Raw genomic sequence first — 18,838 nt, 5'->3', positions numbered from 1 at the left:
ATGTGGAGCACGAATTTGAAAGGTGCCTGGAAGGCCCAGCCAACCACACCCACATGTTCTGGTCCTGATGAACTTGTCGAATACTGGACCACCTTTTTCGAGGTCATGTCCTAGGTTCTTGGGGCTGAGGGTGGAGCCGTGCCCACTAGTGGTTGTCTTTGAGGTATTGGAACAGCCAGAGCTTTTTATGGGGAGAGTGGCAGACGCTCAAGACTTTGCCTCCCTGATCTCCCGCTGGAGACTCCTGCTCGGCTGGAGATCAGCATACCTGTTTGTGACCATCAACCAATTAAACGTGAGGGTGGGGTGGGGGTGCGGTGAGACAAGGAGCAGGGAGAAGGAGAAGGGAGGAGGGAAGACACTGATGAGACCATCAATTCACGCGACACGTAGTTAGAAGTGAACAGTGGTCTTTTAACAGAGCCTGCCTGTGACAAGGTGAACTCCAGATGAACTGGCAGGCAGGCTCTCAGCATCAACCTTTATACTTCCGGTTATGGGGACGAGCCGTGGGTGGAGCCCTGTACAAACTCCCGTACACTCCCAGTGCATCTCCCCCTAGTGGCAGAGCAGCGCAACTGCTTGTGTGCCGAGCTTACAGAGACATAGTACAACATGGGTAATACAGTGTGAATTACGCTACTGTAATTCACCACAGACACTACTCAGAGTACATGGAAAGCAGGGCAGAGGAACCAAAGGGTACCGAAAGAAAGAGAGCACATGGGTGTGCCCATGGCATCAAAAATGGGGCACGCTTGCAGGAGGGGGGGGGGGGGGGGGGCGCAAACACACCCCTAATAGGTTTTAATACCTTGGGGCTACATGTAAATAATCAAACAGTGCGGTTGTGGTAACCAATTACTGGTGTCCAATGGTAACAGATCTCATAGCTCATAGCTGTATATATGCTTCCTACTTGATTACTCAGTTTTTCCTTTCTTCGTTTTATTTTTCAGTTTGTACTTTTTATTCTTTTCATGTGCAATGTTGTCACAATCAAATGCAAAAATAAATAAAAATAGTTTTAAGAAAGAGTGGGAGGGTAGCACAGCATGTTAGAACACCTAAACACCATGAAGCGTGGTGGATTTACAATGAAATACACCATGCCTAGGCACAGGGCCCTGACCACCGGCCGGTGCACTGGGCTTCTAATCAGACCCTGCTTACTCTGCATTTGCTCAACAGAGCCCATCAATAGGCAATGGAGAGGAAAGTCAGACTCTGATTGGTGAAAGAGCGGGAAAACGCTGGTATGAACAATATACACGATTAACCTGAGGGGCGCGCTCGCAAGCAGGTTTAGAACTCGCCCCCAGGTAAAGCCAACATTATTAAGACATTTTGCGCCGAAAGTCACCATGAGGTAAGGTCAGCTGCCGAATGAGGGGCTCAGGTGAGGTGAGCAGGTGGCTCGACCCAAGGCCCTCAGCAGGCCAGCAACTGCGAGACGCCAAAAGCCATCACTAGGTGAAGTCAGCTACTGAGCAGGCAAGACGAGCAGGTTTAAGACTCAACCAGGGAAACAGCGAGGTGTGGTGTGCTGGAAGCTGCCACGAGGTAAGATTAGCCACTGAGGGGAGCAGCAGGTGAGGCGAACAGGTGACTTGGTCCAGGGCTGAGGGCAGAAACAGCAAGGTGCGAGTGAGGCATGAGACAACCTTGAAGACCTCAGGCGAGCGAGGTGAGTACGATTGTCAAAATGGGAGAGTGTGAGAGTTGGGGTGGTCTGTGAGGGGATTGGGGGTGTGGGGGAGGAGGTTGTGTGAGGGGGTTAGTCAGGTTTGCAGATTTGCAGAGAGGGAGAGTGTTTGAGGAGCAGGTTTCATTTTGGAGGGAAAGAAAGTTTGTTAATAGGCTGGAGGTCCACGAGGAAGGAGACTTTGTGAGGCAGATTCGGGAGGAGGGTGAGATTGTATGTGGGGAGGGCAGAGGGAGGGGTGTTTTGTAGGGTAAATGAATTTGAGCACGGAGCCCCATGTACTGTAAACTCCCCTCTGCAATGGAGTTGACAGAATGTGGTTTTACAATTTCCCAAGTTTCCAACATCAAGTTGCATCAAGCAAATGAAACATGTTTTTCTGCTTGACCGTGAAAAGAAATCAGAAAGAAGTCTGGCTCATTCGGGCACAAACCTTCATGACCAACTGAATATTAATCTGGCAGAAGCCTGGGAACAAATATTTGTTTACATTCTCAACTCGGAATGGTTCATAATACACGAGGAAAGCAAAATAAATATTAATGATTTAATAAAGCAGTAGATTATTAATTTAATAAAGATCAATTCTCCAATGATTAAAAAAGTTGAAGGTTTCATTATCCAATGTGCTTACCATGTTAAATATCGCCATAACTAATATAACAGTTGTGGTTGTCATTGTCAGTGTAAGGCGTGGCAAAGGTCTGTTTGCAATTATCTCCGATGATTTCAAAATCCATAACAACGATGCTGAAGCCTTCTTGCTACATTGCTAGATGCAAAAGAAACAGTACGGTTAAAATTCTTGAAAAGAAAATTGCATTTCATGCTTACAGCCCACGTTAACAATTTTCATCAGTTTACATACTTTTGGATTGGATGAGAGGGATTATATGCAGCAAATGTGGAAAATTAGAAAACTAATCTTTGGTCAAATAATCAATTAGTTATATATTTTAAACGACCCAGTTGCATTCAAATAATAGCAAGTATAATAAATATTATTATTAGTAAGTATTTGAAAGTACTATTCATATATAAAACACATGGGCTGGAATTCTCTGGTCCTGCCAGCAACTCACCCCTGCCTGGGGGTGTCCTGGCGATGTGGGGTGTCTTTAACATGACAGTGACGGGAGCAGAGAATCCTGCTGCCAGAGTACGGCGTGATGCCTCCTGCTGCCGCAAAATATACGGATGGTGGACTGGAGAATCCAGGCTCTAGTCACTTTAAAACCATGGCAAGAATTTATTTTAGATTACATTTGGTATAATTAAAAAAAAATTCAAGAGGGCAAAGTTTTATGGCTAACTTACTTCCTGGAAAGGTGAAGAAAACAGTAAAGTCTGTTTTTTTCACATCTGTGAATGAACAAAGCTTAGTTATTTGTCAGATCCTGCTGTTTCAATTTGAACTGCAACCCCTACATGCTGCACACTCAGGCTCACACAACATTGACGGGTACTCAAACCATGAAGATGTGTCCAAATCGGTAAAGAGCATCGTTTATTGATACAGTAATTTATGAAGACCACATTTTCCTGTTGTCACCCTATTCACAAGAATATCACCTGAGGGAGGAGCAGTGCTCTGAAAGCTAGTGATTCAAAACAAACCTGTTGGACTTTAACCTGGTGTTGTAAGACTTCTTACAATAAGAATATTCACCACACACAATCCTAAAATTGTAGAATAATAGAATAGGAATGGCAGATAAGGAGGACATCTGACTCAATGAGTCTCCACCAGCTCTTTAAAGAGCACTCTGGTTCGTCTCAGTCCCCTTGCTCTTTCGTCATATCCCTGCAATGATTTCTCCTTCAAGTATTTATCCAACTACCTTTTGAATGCTACTGTTGAATCTATATCCAACATCCCTCAGTGCAATCCAAATTTTAACCACCAATTGTGTAAAAAAAAAGGTTTTGATCATTTCACCTCTGGTTCTTTTGTCAATCATTTTAAATCTGTGCCCTCTCATTTTCAATGCTTAAGTCACCCGACACAGTTCCCTTTATTTATGTTATCAAAATTGGCACAGTGATTAGCACTGCTGCCTCACAGCGCCAGGGACCCGGGTTTAATTCCGGCCTCAGGTGACTGCGTAGAGATTGCACGTTCTCCCCGTGTTTACGTGGGTTTTCTCCTGGTGCTCCAGTTTCCTTCCGCAGTCCAAAGATATGTAGATTAGGCGGATTGGCCAGGCTAAATTGCTCCTTAGTGAACATGAATGTGCTGGTTAGGTGGGGTTGTGGGAATAGAGCAGGGGATTGGGCCTAGGTAGGGTGCTCTTTCAGAGGGTTGGTGCAGACTGGCCTCCTTCTGTACTGTAGGGATTCTATTTGCTCCCCTTAGCTTTCTCTGCTCGATGGAAAATACCCCAGGTAGTCATCCACATAACTGTCATCCTCATTCTGAAAACCACTGTAAATCTCTTCTGTGCCCCTGTCAAAGCCTTCAGATCTTTCCTTATGTGTGGTGCTCAGAATTGGATACAATGGGTGGGATATACACACCCCTCGCGATGTCTTTCGCTGCACTGGAGATGGCCCGGCCATTGGCCAGCGGTTAGGCCGTCGTTGTCAATGGGGTTTCCCATTGTCTGCACGCCCTGCTGCAGGGAAACCCGCAGCAGAGCTTCGCCGTCAGCAGGATTGCAAAAAGCCAGCATACAAGTTCAACAGGTAATGGAGAAGGCAAATGGAATGTTGGCCTTCATTTCAAAGTCTTGCTAAAGTGTTACAAGGCACTAGTTAGACCACACATGGAACTGTGAATAGTTTTGGTCCCCTTATCTAAGGAAAGATGTGCTGGGATTGGAGGCAGTTCAGAGAAAGTTCACTAAATTGAACCCAGGTATGGAGAGATTTTCTTATGAGAGGCTCGGCCTGTACTCATTGGAGTTTAGGAGAATGAGAGGTGACATTATTGAGAGACATAGGATTCTCAGGGGCCTTGATAGGGTAGATGCTGTAAGATTATTTCCCCTTGTGGGATGGTCAAAGATCAGAGGCCATAAACTCAGAGTAAGGGATCGCCTAGTTAAGACATAGATGAGAAGGAATTTAGTTTCTCAGAGGGCAGTGAAACTGTGGATGTCTTTACCACAGAGCGCTACAGAGGTTGGGCCGTTAAGTATGGACAAGACTGTGATAGACACATTTTGAATCAGTAAGAGAACTTGGGGATATGGGAGTAAGGCAGGAAAGTGGAGTTGTGGATTATAATATCAGATCAGTCATGATCTCATTGAATGGCAGAGCTGACTCAATGGGAGTAATGGCCTACGTCTGTTCCTACATCTTATGGTCTTGACTATCACCAGTTTGACCAAATCCATTGATTTGTAACGCACTTTTGAGTTGCCACCTTAAGAAAAAGAATGAAAGGGGAATGTAAATTTGTTAAAAAGAAGAGCGGGCTGGGTTCTCTGATCCCTGTCGCTGAAATCGTGTTTGGCGATGGGGCGGAGAATCCCTGATGATGTCGAAATCGGGGGGGGGGGGGGGGGGGGGGTCCACTTTCACGATGTTCTGCCGAATCCACGTTCTCCGTACGTTGGCTGAGGCCTGCCCTCCGATGCTCCGTCCTCAACCTGTCGAGTTCCCGGCGGTGTGGGACACGTGTGGTCTCACTCGTCGGGAACTCAGCGTGGCGGCTGACGACTCAATCCAGTGCCGCCACAGTCGGGGGAGGACTGATCTGCAGGCAGGGGTGGCCATATTCGGGGCTGGGGTACTGTAATGGACCGGTCTGGGGTGCACGAGCCGGCCGAAGGGGGGGGGGGGGAGACCGTTTCGCGGGCCGGGTCCGTGAGTGGCATCCGCCATGAAGCATGGCATGGTCACTGCAGGCCGCCACGGTGTGTATGCACAGCCACGGACCCGACAATTCTCCAGGTCGTATCGGCAGCTCGAGCCGGATGCTCCACGCTGCCTCCCTGCTTGCCCCCTACAAAATGGAAAATTGGTGGCCATTTTGCGCCAGTTTTCCCATTCCCACGTCGGCGTGGGGAAATAGTCTCCAAAGCGGAGAATCCAGCCCAGCTTGTCTGCAGATATCATCGTTACTTTTAATCGTTGTTTCTTGAATCAATTTTCCAATATATTTTAATAAATGTAACCTCTTTTTGGTTCCATAGAATAGAATCTCTACAGTGCAGAAGGAGGCCAATCGGCCCATCGAGTCTGCACAGACCATCTGAAACCGGAGCACCGAGAGTAGACTCGAGTAGAGTGTCACCCAAGACTGGAATTGTGAGGCACCAGTGCTAACCCTTCGGCTTGGAGACCTCGGGCGAGCACTGTTCAGCACTGGTCCCCACAAACTGGGACCTGAAGGCACTCGTGGAGGTCTCCAGGGGACCGGAGGACCCCAGCTGTATGCCCTTTGGGCAGGGTGGTGTCCTGGAACTGCTGGTGCCACATGGGTGCCCCTGTGGCACTACCAGCTGACATGGGCACTGCCAGGTTGGCACTGCCAAGGTGCCAAGCTGGAACTTTTCGCACAGGATCTGGCTGGGGGTGCCTTGTGTGGGTGTTCGGGTGGAGGGCGGGTGGCAAGGGCCCTCCCATAGTGGATTTGGGCTGGGGGGAGGGTCAGGAATCACTTCGGGGGCCTTGGAGATCTGTCTGTACTGAGAGCGCTGGGAAACACGCGGCCAAATCTGCTCGCTATGGGGCTTTGTTCCCATTTACTTGAATCGAGCCCAGTTTCTATAATCAATCACGTGAGTATAAATATGTGTCTTTTCATTTATTATTTTACACAAATTTATTTTTTTCTCTATCTAAATAAAAGAACACTCACCAGGAGCTGTCCTGCAAAACAGGTGAAGAGAATGAAGACAAGTGTAAGGAAAGCAACTCCAAAAGAAATCCCAAGAATAGAAGTTCTATAACAAATTAAAATATTCAATTCAAAACGTATTTTTAATCCTGACACAAATAATATTAAGTTTCAGAATTAACCAAAGTGTGTTTCAGTTCTTTTCTGCCATCAAAGCAGCACCACATAATGTGTGCCAGAGACCTTTTGAATTATGTTTTGAACTGCGGTCACTTTGTTATACTGGTGAATGTGTACCACATTGCACACAAGGCTCCACAAATAGCAATAGGAATGAAATTAATGCCAATTCATTTATTTTTGATGATGTTGATTGAGAGTAGAATGTTGGCCAAGAAACATTTAATACTGCTATAGGATCTTTAACGTCTCCCTGAACCATTGCAATAGGCATATAGAACCTTAGTTTAATGTCTCATTTGAAAGACACACCTTCAACTGCATAGCAGCTACTATGCTGAAGGTTATGCAGTCAAGAACCCTAATGAAGCTTGAGCTCACACTCTCCTGACTAGGGATGAGAGTAATTCTAAGTAAGCCAGCTAACACTTAAAGAACTCCTGCTAATGAGTGATGGAATAGTCTAGTTTGCTGAATCCCTATAATTTCAATACCATAAAAGGATGTGAATCTAAACTCATGGGTTGGATTCTCCGATTCTGAGGCTGTGTCCGGAGGAAGTGTCTAGTTTTGTGCCAAAAAAATCTGCGAGGCCCCAGCACCGATCCTCCAACCGGCGAGGGGCGAGCAGCCGCACCACATAAAATGCACAACCTTTCCGATATAAAAGCCTGGAGAATGGCCGGGTCCCTGGACGCACATGCGCAGGACGGCGACCTGCACAACGACAGTTTGCTCAGACCGCACGTCAACCGTTCGGTCAGGAACTCGGCCCATCGGGGTCGGAGCATCGCAGGAGGGCGTTCCGAAGACTCGGAATGATGGCGCCATTTCGGAGGGGGCGGAGACATGAAAACTGGCCTCAAACCGGCGCCGACCCCGATTTGGCTGTCAAAAGGGATTCTCCTCTCCGCCCGATTGCCGATCACAATCTCAGCGTCGTGGCATCCCGTCCCAAATATTTACGTCCCGATTCAAAAACAAAGGGTGGAATTCTCTGCTTTCCCAGCCACGTGTTTCCTGGTGGCGCGCCATTCATTGGCTGTGGTATTTGATCTTCCCGCCTCTTGTCAATGGGATTTCCCATTGAAGCCATCCCACGCTGCTGCGAAACCCACTGGTGGGGATGTGCTGCCAGTGGGAAAAGTGAATCGCAATGATCGGAGAATTCCGGCCAAAGCATCTCACATTGACTCTCTTAACATTCGTGACAAAGAAGTCACCTTAATAAAAAAAATTTTTTATAGAAAGCTCAAAACTCTATTTGTCATATGAATGTTATATTAAACGTTTATCAAATTACAGAATTAGGTGCACATTGGCATGTAAAGGGGGTAGCACAATTGTTTCACAGCTCCAGGGTCCCAGGTTTGATTCCCAGCTGGGTCACTGTCTGTGCTGAGTCTGCACGTCCTCCCCGTGTCTGCGTGGGTTTCCTCCGGGTGCTCCGGTTTCCTCCCACAGTCCAAAGATGTGCAGGTTAGGTGGATTGGGCATGCTAAATTGCCCTTAGCGTCCAAAATTGCCCTTAATGTTGGTTGAGTGGGGTTACTGGGTTTGGGGATAGGATGGTGTTGGCTTGTGTAGGGTGCTCTTTCCAAGAGCCGGTGTAGACTCGATGGGCCGAATGGCCTTCTTTTGCACTGTGAAATCTATGATCTATGAAACCAGGAAAGTGCAAAAATGCTACCACTCCAACTGAATATATTATCACTGAATAATAAACAAAAAGCAAAGACATAATAAATCATGATAACCAAGGAATAGCTGACACACATGCATTTAAAAAAAATTTTGAGTACCCAATTCATTTTTTCCAATTAAGGGGCAATTTAGCGTGTTCAATCCACCTACCCTGCACATCTTTGGGTTGTGGAGGCGAAACACACGCAAACACGGACAATGACCCAGAGCCAGGATCGAACCTGGGATCTTGGTGTCTTGAGGCAGCAGTGCTACCACTGCGCCACCGTGCTGCCCTCGAATGCATAATTAAATACTCATCATTTACTTATTAAAATATGAAGGACTGAATAAAACCTTATCTTGTAGTGACCACCCCTCCTCCAACATTTTTATATTTCAATCTTATTCCATTCACATTCCCATGGCTCCATCAGCATATATCACAGATATGTCTCATGCAGACAGCTTCAGTATAATTATTTGGTTCAGCCGACAGGTTTGGAACCAAGCCTCATGACAGAAAAGAAACTTTGTGACAGTTGTCAAATCTGCCAAGATTTTTCCTATAATCTCAAGAGGCTCGCCTGTTTCCTGGATTGATGTGAGGCGGGGGAGGGGTGGTGGAACAAGCCGTCTTCTCTTAATGACACAGCTCAAAATTGCAAAGCACAGTCAGTATACAGAAAGGTCAATGCAAATGATGGTTTAAAACTATGATTGGAATTCACATTCACCGGTTAAGAATTAAATTCTCTTGCACCACAGCTGCTCAGTCATGATTTTAAAATTAGTTTTACATGTCAAAATCATAGACTATTTGACGCATGGGCAATCCTTATTACTAAACTTATTGGGAGATTAGAATTGGCTGCAGCGATGAAAACAGATAGACGTCAATGCATTTCCTGTTTTTTTAAAACTTACCTGCGTCATTAAAGAGAAAGCACTGATAATGCTTCAAGGGAAACTCAAAAAGATTTAGAGGGCTGGATTCTCTGTTGCCCGACGCCAGTAGTGAGAATCGGGATCGGGTGGATAATACTGGGTGAAGCAAAAATCAGAATGTGCGCACGGCGCTGATTCCGATGTGATACTCTAATCCCCTGCTGCCGGCGTTAGTGAGGTTCGTGCCCGTTGCCAGATGGTGGTGCAGCTGGCATCACAGGGGGTATGGAGAAGGACATCTGCTCCCGTTGGCTGTCAAGATGATTGTCGTCCTGAGCGTTTATGGCTCTGGACATTTCAGGGCTTGAGTGGGGACCTGTGTGGAATCTCAAAAACACCCGTGCTGTTATATCGGACTATATCACCTTTCATCTGGACCAGGCCCCAAGGATTCGCCACCACCGCCAGCATACCCAACGTTCAGGGGGTGATCAGTGGCATGAATGTTCCCCTCCGAGCACCAGTTCAACATGGGGTACCCTTCATCAATAGAAAGGGGTTCCACTCCTTGAATGTGCAGTTGGTGTATGAGCACATCATACACATCTATGCCCGATATCCAGGCAGTGTGCACAATGCTTATATCCTGGTGCACTTTGAGGTTCCTGGCACCTTCAAGGCACTCTCTCGGGTGAGCGGTTGGCTCCTTGGTGGCAAGGGTACCCGCTGAGGCCATAGCTAATGACACCTCTGTAGAAGCCCCAGACCAACGTGGCAAACCTTTATAACGACACCCATGCATCAAAACAGGAGTATCATCGAGTGGTGCAATGGCATCCTCAAGATGCGCTTCCGATGCCGGGACTGTTCTGGTGGGACACTCCAATACAGCTGCAGGAGGATCGCAATTCTCACTGCTGGCGTCAACAGTTTTATTTTAGAGAAGCTTGCTTCTGAACTGTTCCTAGACTGCATATGAGTGCAGTATTTAGATGCAGCCATCATCGAAGCCTGGTGGATTGCAACCTTGCAGCAGTCTGAATGACCATTGGATACTAATTGAAAAGATCAATAATGGGCCTTCAGCACTGATTTATCCTGCAAGGTTAAAAAAGACCAAATTCACGTGTTGCCTTTGGTGCCTGCCTCTCCATGATTATAGATTAGCGAATGGCTTGCATTAGGCCTAAAACTTATTTCCACAGGATGTCTTACAAAATTGGCACTTTCAGCATTGGAGAGGAAAATGAAGCAGGAAGGCCAGGAAAGCCACCCCTGTCTTAATATTGTGGCAGCTCCTAGCCGGCACCCATTATAGGCAAAGGCATTACTTTTTATGGAAAGTGTTGAAGCCTTGGAGAAATGCAGAGGGGCAGAGATCTTGGCAGGTAAAGCCCAGGGAAATCATCCCCTGTATCTCAAGACAATTATTACATTTACAGAAATGAATTGTTGACACATACTTACTTTGGTAACACCAGAATCTGAACGATGAAGATACAGAAAAATATGAGGCAAGCACAGGTGACATAGTACTTGAAGGCTGGGAGTGTAGTTGCTCGGTACTACAGGAGTTAATATAAAAAAAACAGTTAATAAAAGAGCTGTTATGAAAAACTCCTGCACATTACAATAAACTGTGATTTATGGCCCCAAAATGCGGGAGGAGGTCCTTGCAGGATCACTCTGGACTGAATAGTCTACCTATAAAACAATTTTTTAATGTTTCCAAGCAGTTCTACAATAATAAGGTACTGCAAATGCTGAAAATCTGAAAGAAAAACAGTAACTGCTGGCAAGACTTATCAGGTCTGGCAGCATGTGGGGAGAGAACACAGGGTTAATGAATCAAGTTTGTGACCTTTCATCAGAACTGCGAAAGTATACAAATAAGGATAGGGAGACTGTTACTTTGAAAAAATTTCAGCTGATCAGAGTGAGCCAGCATGAATTTATCAAGGGCTTGATATACCTGAGAAATCTTATTGAAATTCTGAAGAGATGATCAGCTTGGATAGGGGAGTTATCCATGGATGTTATTTGGATGGTCTTCAAGAAGATACTAAATAAGGTCCTTCAAAAGGTATTGTTTGGTAAAGTTGAAGTTGACGGAATTACAGACAAATTATTAACCTGGTAAAGAAATTGGTTGAACAGAAGGACCCAGAGGTGATGGATAACAGGCAGGCACTCTTAATTGGCAGGAGGTGGCGAGTGCTGCAAATATCTGCATTGGGGCCGCAAATATTCACCATATTTATCAATGAATTAGATGATGGAATAGAAAGTCACATATACAAATTTGCTGATGACATAAAGATAGGTGCCATTGTAGGCAGTGTACATGGAAGCAAAAAATCAAAGGGGGTGATTTTCAGTCTGCGTTCGCCATCAGCAATGGCGATGTGGGCGAAAAATTCCCTGGGAATCAGAAAACAACAATTATCACCATCAAGATCATATCTGCCGATTTCCCACTCCCCTCGCCGGTGATCTAACGAAGTCCACGCTCAAAGGGCGAGAACCTCATTTAAATACATTTTAATATACCCACCAAGCAGCGCCTCCCCCCCCCCCCCCAAAATAACATCATCCCCCTCACTGAATATTCATACCTCGCCGATGTGACTTCACATTGGTATGGTTGCAACAGGTTTGGAAGAATATTAATAAGTCGAGAGGACCCCAAGGTCCAAAGATATGTATAATTCCTGGTTGGAGAGGGACAAACTGCCAGATTGGCAGTGCCAACCCAGAAGTGCCAACATGTGCCAGGGAGCCCGTTTAGGAGCGTTATATTTGCTGGGTGTGGAAGGAGCCCCCGATTCTGATGCTTGTGATAATGGTGGTGAAGGCAGGGAGGCCACTAGTGCTTGTTGGAGGACCCCCATTTCTGTTGGGAGGGAGGAAAGTAGTATTTTTTGTGCTGATCTCTGCCAGTTCTATCAGGTCATACCCCACTGCAACGACAGGATATAATAATAAAAATAATCACTTATTGTCACAAGTAGGCTTCAATGAAGTTACTGTGAAAAGCCCCTAGTCGCCACATTCCGGCGCCTGTTCGGAGAGGCTGGTACGGGAATTGAACACATGCTGCTGGCATTGTTCTGCTTTATACGCCAGCTGTTTAGCCCACTGTGCTAAACCAGCCCCATGGGATATAACACACCAACTGAATGTTTTTTTCCAGAAAGGCTCAAATTCTGGACTAAAAACTCAGGTGTGCAGCTGGAGAGCTGCACGTGGGGTTTTAGTCAGAGTTTGACACTCTGAAGAAATATAGAAAAAGTCTGCCCAAAATGTTGATACATTAAATGAATGGATATAACAGTGGCAAATAGACGTCAATGTAAGGTTATCTGCTTTGGGTCTAAAAAGAATCAAACAGGATATTATCTAATTTTTTTTGTTCATTCGTGGGATGTTGGTATTTCTGGCTTGTTCAGCAGTTGTTGCCTATCCCAGGATTTTGACCCAGTGATAGTAAAGAAATGGCGATATATTTCCAAGTTAGGGTGGTGAGTGGTTTGGAGGGGAACTTTCGGGTTGTGGTTTTTCCAATGAAAGTCAGAAATAGAGGAGCTCCAATGGGACCTGGGCGGGGGTCTGGGTACAGTAACTATTAAAATGTCAGCAACAGGTACAGATAATCAAATGGAAACCTGGCCATTTTATTTGGAGGACTAGACTACTACGGATAGATCTCATGCTTCACCTATATAAATTCCTGGTCAAACTGTGGTAGTCACCACTGTTGTATTGTGTATACTGCATACGAGGGTATTACGGTAAGGCCCCTGTACTACAGTTACGGGGGTAGATCCCTACCTGCTGGCTCCAATGCACTATCAATTATGACGAGACGAGAGTAGCGAGTAATCGAGGCTTTATTACGCAGAGATATGGAGCCTCCCGCAGCTGCTGCCGAAATGGCTGCAGCTCGGAGAGCCCACACATTTATACTCCGCCTACTGGGCGGAGCCAGCAGGCAGAGATCTACCCCCGTACCTGTAGTGCAGGGGCCTTACCGTAATATCCTCGTATGCAGTATACACAATACAACAGTGGTGACTACCACACAAACCACACCTGAAGTCATGTGTGAAATTTGAGGCACCAAATCTTAGGAAAGATATAATGGTCTTGGAGGGAGTGCAGCATGGATCTACCAGAATGACACCTGGACCCCAGGGGTTAAAGTATGAAGAGGAATCACACAAACCTGGGTTATATTTCCTGGAATTAAGGACATAAACGGGTGATTTGGTTAAATTTGGCAATAAATTAAGGGGAACAGGTTGGATAGAAGGAAATAAATTATTTCTGCTGGATGGGGAGTTTGGGCCTGGGGCAGACTCTAAAAATTAGGAATTTCATAAAATGTCATGGAATTTGCCATTCGGCTGATAGAGTTTGCACCGGCCCTTGGAAAGTGCTCCTACTTAAACTCACGCCTCCACCCTATCTCCGTAACCTGGTAACCCCACCTAACCTTTTGGACACTAAGGGGCAATTTAACATGGCCAATCTACCTAACCTGCATATCTTTGAACTGTGGGAGGAAACCAGAGCATCTGGAGGAAACCCACACAGACACGGGGAGAAAGGGCAAACTCCACACAGACAGTCACCTGAGGCCGGAATTGAGCATAGGACCCTGGAGCTGTGAGGCAGCAGTGTTAACCACTGTACCACCGTGCCGCCTTTCAGCAGTGGCTGTAGACCTTTCAGTAGTGGTTCAGGAAACACTTCGACACATTAAGGATGTAGCAGCTTGGAACAGTCTTTTGCAAATGACAACTGGTGTTTCACCAACTGTTAAACTTAAATTGAGATTGATAGATTCTTGTCAACCAAAGATATTAAGGATTCGCGATGGTCTCATTTAATGGCAGAACAGGCTCAGGGAGCTTCTTCAATTTCTATATTCTGTATTTCCATATGTCTCGGGGGTCACCACAGATCTTCCTTATTATTTCTTGCAACAATGCTTCCCATGCAGTGTCTGAAAACCTTGGTGCAAAGTGTCTTGCATGCACAGTCAACAGCTCAGATTCAATTCACAAAGCACTGCCTCCACAACCACAATGCACCTCACCTTGAATAGGTACAGGCTGCCCTTAAGTCGAACTCACCACCCTCAATATTGGGCCCCCTGCTGATGTGTTAAGTTTATGAACAGCATGGGTAGCACTTGCTGTACGCAGTGATCAGTAAAAATAGCGGACATTTAAGATGCTGCCTTTGACATAATGAACAGGTGCCAGTTCATAACGTACCTCAATCTCCACACCCATATTTAGGGCTATCCAATTTAGCCCCCAATATCTTTCGTCTTTCAATCAATATTTGAATAAAAAGTGACACTTACCTCTTTCTCTAATTCTTCATCATGAAAGAAAAGGGAAATTCTTTTAATATCATCAGATTTTAGCCATTGTCTGTAAAACAAATACATTTTCTGTAAACTGTCCCATTAATTCTCAGACAAATGCTACAGTTAAAGTGTTGGTATTGTGATCTGGGATTAATCCCAGATTAATGCATAATCTGATTTAAACAAAGACATTAATGTAGTAAATCGGGAGGGGGCTAATCCCAGACTACAAACATTATCTGCTGGATGAAGCTCATTTAACATATCTCTCTAACTAGGTCATCGCTGAGTGCAGTTTGCACTGTTAATGATAAGTGCTCCCTCCTGAAATTCCATTAACAGAAACATCCAGTTCAAGTGAATTTTAGGAATTTAACAAAACAAAACTCCTGTCCTCATTGCTGTTTAATTAGCAGACTGACATACAGCTTCGGTTTACAGAAATGGTGCTCTTTACACCAGTTGAGTTAACATGTTAAGTAGCATATTTCACCCCCACTAAGAAGATAATACTTGCATGCAATGCATCACCATACGGTGTAGGGGCTGTGTTATCCTATACAATGGAGGACAGTTGCAAGAGACCTATTGGGTACGTATCAAGAACCCTAACAGAGGCGGAAAGAGGATACACCCAATAGAAAAACAGGCCCTGGCTACTATTTAGGCATCGAGAATGTTCATCAATACATATGCGGGAGGAATTGTATTATCATCATAGACCTCAAGTCACTTTTAGGGCTCTTCAAGGAAACAAAGTAATTCCATCAATTGCTTCTGCTTGGATACAATATTGGACCCTGTTCTTTTCAGCCTACGGCTATATCTTTGAACATCGGCCAGGGGTTCACATAGCCAAGACAGATGCCTTAAATCACCTTCCATTACCAGAAAGCATGCCACCCTCTTTACTACCGCAAGAGACCGTAATGGCCTCAAATTTCCTGAATGCCTTGGGCAGGATTCTCCGTCCCGCCACATCCGTTTTCTGGTGCGGTGCGCCCCCATCGGGGGCGAGATTCCCAGTCCCGGCAGCCAGCCAATGGGGTTTCCCATTGTGGGTACCCCACGCCGTCGGGAAACCCGCGGGCGTGAGTGCGCTGCCGCTGAAATGGAGGATCCTGCCGACGGAGAATCCAGCCTCTTACCAGTGACAGCGCAGCAAATTAAGCACTGGACTAATTGAGACCCATTGAAAGTTAAACATATGTAGATTGATTCTCCGCCGGGTGTGGCCAGACGGAGAATCCCACCCATGATATTGCATGGATGACGGAATGAGAAAGCTTTGGAGAAAATTAAGTCTTATCAGCTGAGGAAAGATGAGCTTAGTTGTGAGAATGGTGTCATCCTTTGGGAAATGAAAACAGTCATCCCAGACCACAAAGAGAATCACCGCTTGAAGAATTGCATAGCGCCCATCCAGGCATGTCCAAGATAAAAATGCTAGTGAGAAGCTACGTTTGGCCTGGCATCGATGTGGGTACAGAAACGATTTGTGACCAATACCAGAAGTTGCCAACCACAGCTCTCTTTCTCCCCTGGGACTGGTCGGGTCAACTATGGATGAGGGTTGACGCAGATTATGTTAGCCCATTCATGGGTGTTATGTTCCTTTTGCTGGTGGACGGCTAAACAAAATTGATAAAAGTATTTGAAATTAATCCCACAACTTCATACACAATACATGAGAAACTGCGCCAATGCTTCGCCACCCATAATGTGCCAGAAGTACTTGTCTTGGACAATGGAACGGCGTTCATTGATGCTTCATGGAATAAATCATATCCGGACTACACCATATTACCCCACGTCAAATGGGTTGGCTGAGTATGCAATTCAGACACTTAAGGCTGGTCTGATGAAGCAATCACCTGAGTCACGAGGAACCTAGTTAGCCTTCAGAACCACAATGTAGCACTACTGGCATAGCTCCAGCCGAGCTGTTGATGGGTCATCGCTCGAGAACCAGGTGGATTCTAGAAGGTCCAAATTTGGTTGAGAAGGTGGAAACAGGGCAGAACTGGCTGAAAAGGAACCAGTATTTGGCAAATGTGGAAACAGCATTTGAGATAGACAATGCGGTTTTTGTGAAGAATGTTGTCCTATGAGTGAAAGGGCAGGACAGGACAAGTTTTTAGAAGAAACACATAAATCATTTGCGGAGACGAGAGCCGTCCCAACGGCCTGTGCTACTGCCTGATCCCAACTGTGCCAGCGAGAAGTATTGTTTGTCCAAGGAGTGAAGTGACTGATCAGCCAGTGACTAAAGTGCTTCCCAGAGAATGAGAAAGTCCTCTGACAGACTGAGTTTTTGAAAAACAGTGCTTAAAAACTCTCCATTATTGGTAATGTTTTGAAAGTTGTGTAAGTTATGTAGTATGTAATGAGGAACATAAAAGGGAAGGCATGTAGTAGCTCGCCCCTTTAAGGAGGCACGTAGTGGAAGGGTCAAGTGCCCTGATCAGCCAATGGGGAATGACCATAGGGATCTCAGTGCAGAGCGTGAGGTTTTGCAGCTAATTATGATCCTCGTGTTGAGAATGAAGACATTGATTACAGTGCTCGGTATATAGTTCATTTTATAATCAACCGTTTGTTGCTCGTTAGCTAACTGGTGGTTGCCAATTATTGCATTGACTACAAAAGAAGATTGTTCTTTCATTGCATTGAGAGAATTACATAAGCCCTTATTCTTCATAGCCCAGTAAGAAATGTTAGAAAACTATAAAAGCACACGGGCTGTGAATTTGATCACGGCAGTGCTGCCTCCAACTCCTTTGCAGCAGAACCTGTTTGATACTTTGCCTTCTGGTGAGCTAAAAAAGGAGCCTCTTGGCTTGGCTATGGGCAACTTGGGTCTGGATGACTCATCATATGCTGATTCCAATCCTATGTTTGCCTCTTGTATATGTACAGTGACAGTATCTGAGCTAGTGGATGCTAGCGCCAGAGTAAATGATGGGGCCTCATCATTAATTCTGTACTGTTGCTCTGTGGGGCTTCTGCAAACTGTGGCATTTCTGCAAATAGGGAAAGAGAAGGGGAAGGTTATTATAAAGGATGTGGGATAATCTGGGGCAGTGTGCAAAGCGAGCGGTCCAGAGTCATAGCACCTGCAGCTTGTTCATAATGCCACCAGTTCCGTGGGTTACGAAGATGAAAAGGCAGGATCCATACCATTACGCTCAATGTTCTTTGTGATGCCAGATGACACAGTTTCCATCATAGCCAATCCCAAGACACTGTGAGCCATCTCCTCCTTAAATTTCGGGAGATGTGGGCATTGGACCATCTTTGTTGAGATGGTCTTCGAGGGTCTCCTGATCTCTGTGTGTGACGATAGCATCTCTCCTCATGCACACGTCCAGCAATTATGCCTCCATCATTCCGGTGTTCCATTTTCCACATTTTAAATTCCATCAGTTTTTTTTCAGTGTAACTTCTCGTTAATTTTGACAGACTGTCTTTAAGAATAGCATTCTCGGTACACTACGTGCTCTCGGTATAACAATGATCAGCCTCTTGCTGAGAGAAAACACAGCCATCAGTGCTGCGGAGGAAGCCAGTAGCAAGCAACCCATTTGGTTTCATGCTACAATCGTGGCAATGAGGTAAGAATAACCACTTAATGCGTCCTCTGGGTCAAAAAAGCAGCCCATAAAGTGTGCAATTCGGCTTGGTAGTGCCTGTTGTTTGGCTGCTAAAGGTGTCCTTAAGATTTCAAAATAGTGCCCATGGTGACACCATTTAAAAATGGCATCCCGATCTCCGAGCCCCGAACAGAATTCCCGACCTCCTCCCCAGCGTCACAATCTGCGACCACGATCAGCAGGACCATGATGCCAACCTTGCCAAATTTGTCCACACTGCCACTCTCCTCAACCTAACTTATAACAAGGAGAAGTGGGTATTCAGCACGAACCGCTTAGCCATCCTCGGCTATGTGGTCCAGAACGGAGTTCTGGGGCCCGATCCCGACCGCATGCGCCCCCTCATGGAACTCCCCCTCCCCCACTGCCCCAAGGCCCTCAAACAATGCCTGGGGTTCTTTTCTTACTACGCCCAGTTGGGTCCCAAACTATGCGGACAAGGCCCGTCCACTCATTCAATCCACTCTGTTTTCCCTGACGGCCGAGGCTCACCAGGCCTTCAACCGTATCAAGGCTGACATCACCAAGGCTGCGATGCAAGCAGTCGACGAGACGTTACC

At 45.8% G+C, this 18,838-nt stretch overlaps 1 protein-coding gene across 4 annotated transcripts in view; it reads right to left on the bottom strand.

Annotated features, from left to right (window-relative positions):
* The window catches only part of adcy2a (adenylate cyclase 2a), an 840,666-nt gene that overhangs the window by 92,836 nt on the left and 728,992 nt on the right, over positions 1-18,838 (bottom strand). For all 4 annotated transcript variants that reach the window (XM_038797200.1, XM_038797201.1, XM_038797204.1 and 1 more), the window contains exons 14-17: positions 14,620-14,689; positions 10,713-10,810; positions 6,516-6,600; positions 2,340-2,477 (exon numbers count right to left, since the gene is read on the bottom strand). In XM_038797200.1, the coding sequence (XP_038653128.1) occupies positions 2,340-2,477; positions 6,516-6,600; positions 10,713-10,810; positions 14,620-14,689 (391 nt within the window). The remainder of the gene's footprint in view (positions 1-2,339; positions 2,478-6,515; positions 6,601-10,712; positions 10,811-14,619; positions 14,690-18,838) is intronic.

Source organism: Scyliorhinus canicula, chromosome 5 (genome assembly GCF_902713615.1).
Source record: "Scyliorhinus canicula chromosome 5, sScyCan1.1, whole genome shotgun sequence".
NCBI classification, from domain to species: domain Eukaryota; kingdom Metazoa; phylum Chordata; class Chondrichthyes; order Carcharhiniformes; family Scyliorhinidae; genus Scyliorhinus; species Scyliorhinus canicula.
Note: the sequence above shows the minus strand (reverse complement) of the source record. Positions and strands in the feature narration are given on the sequence as shown.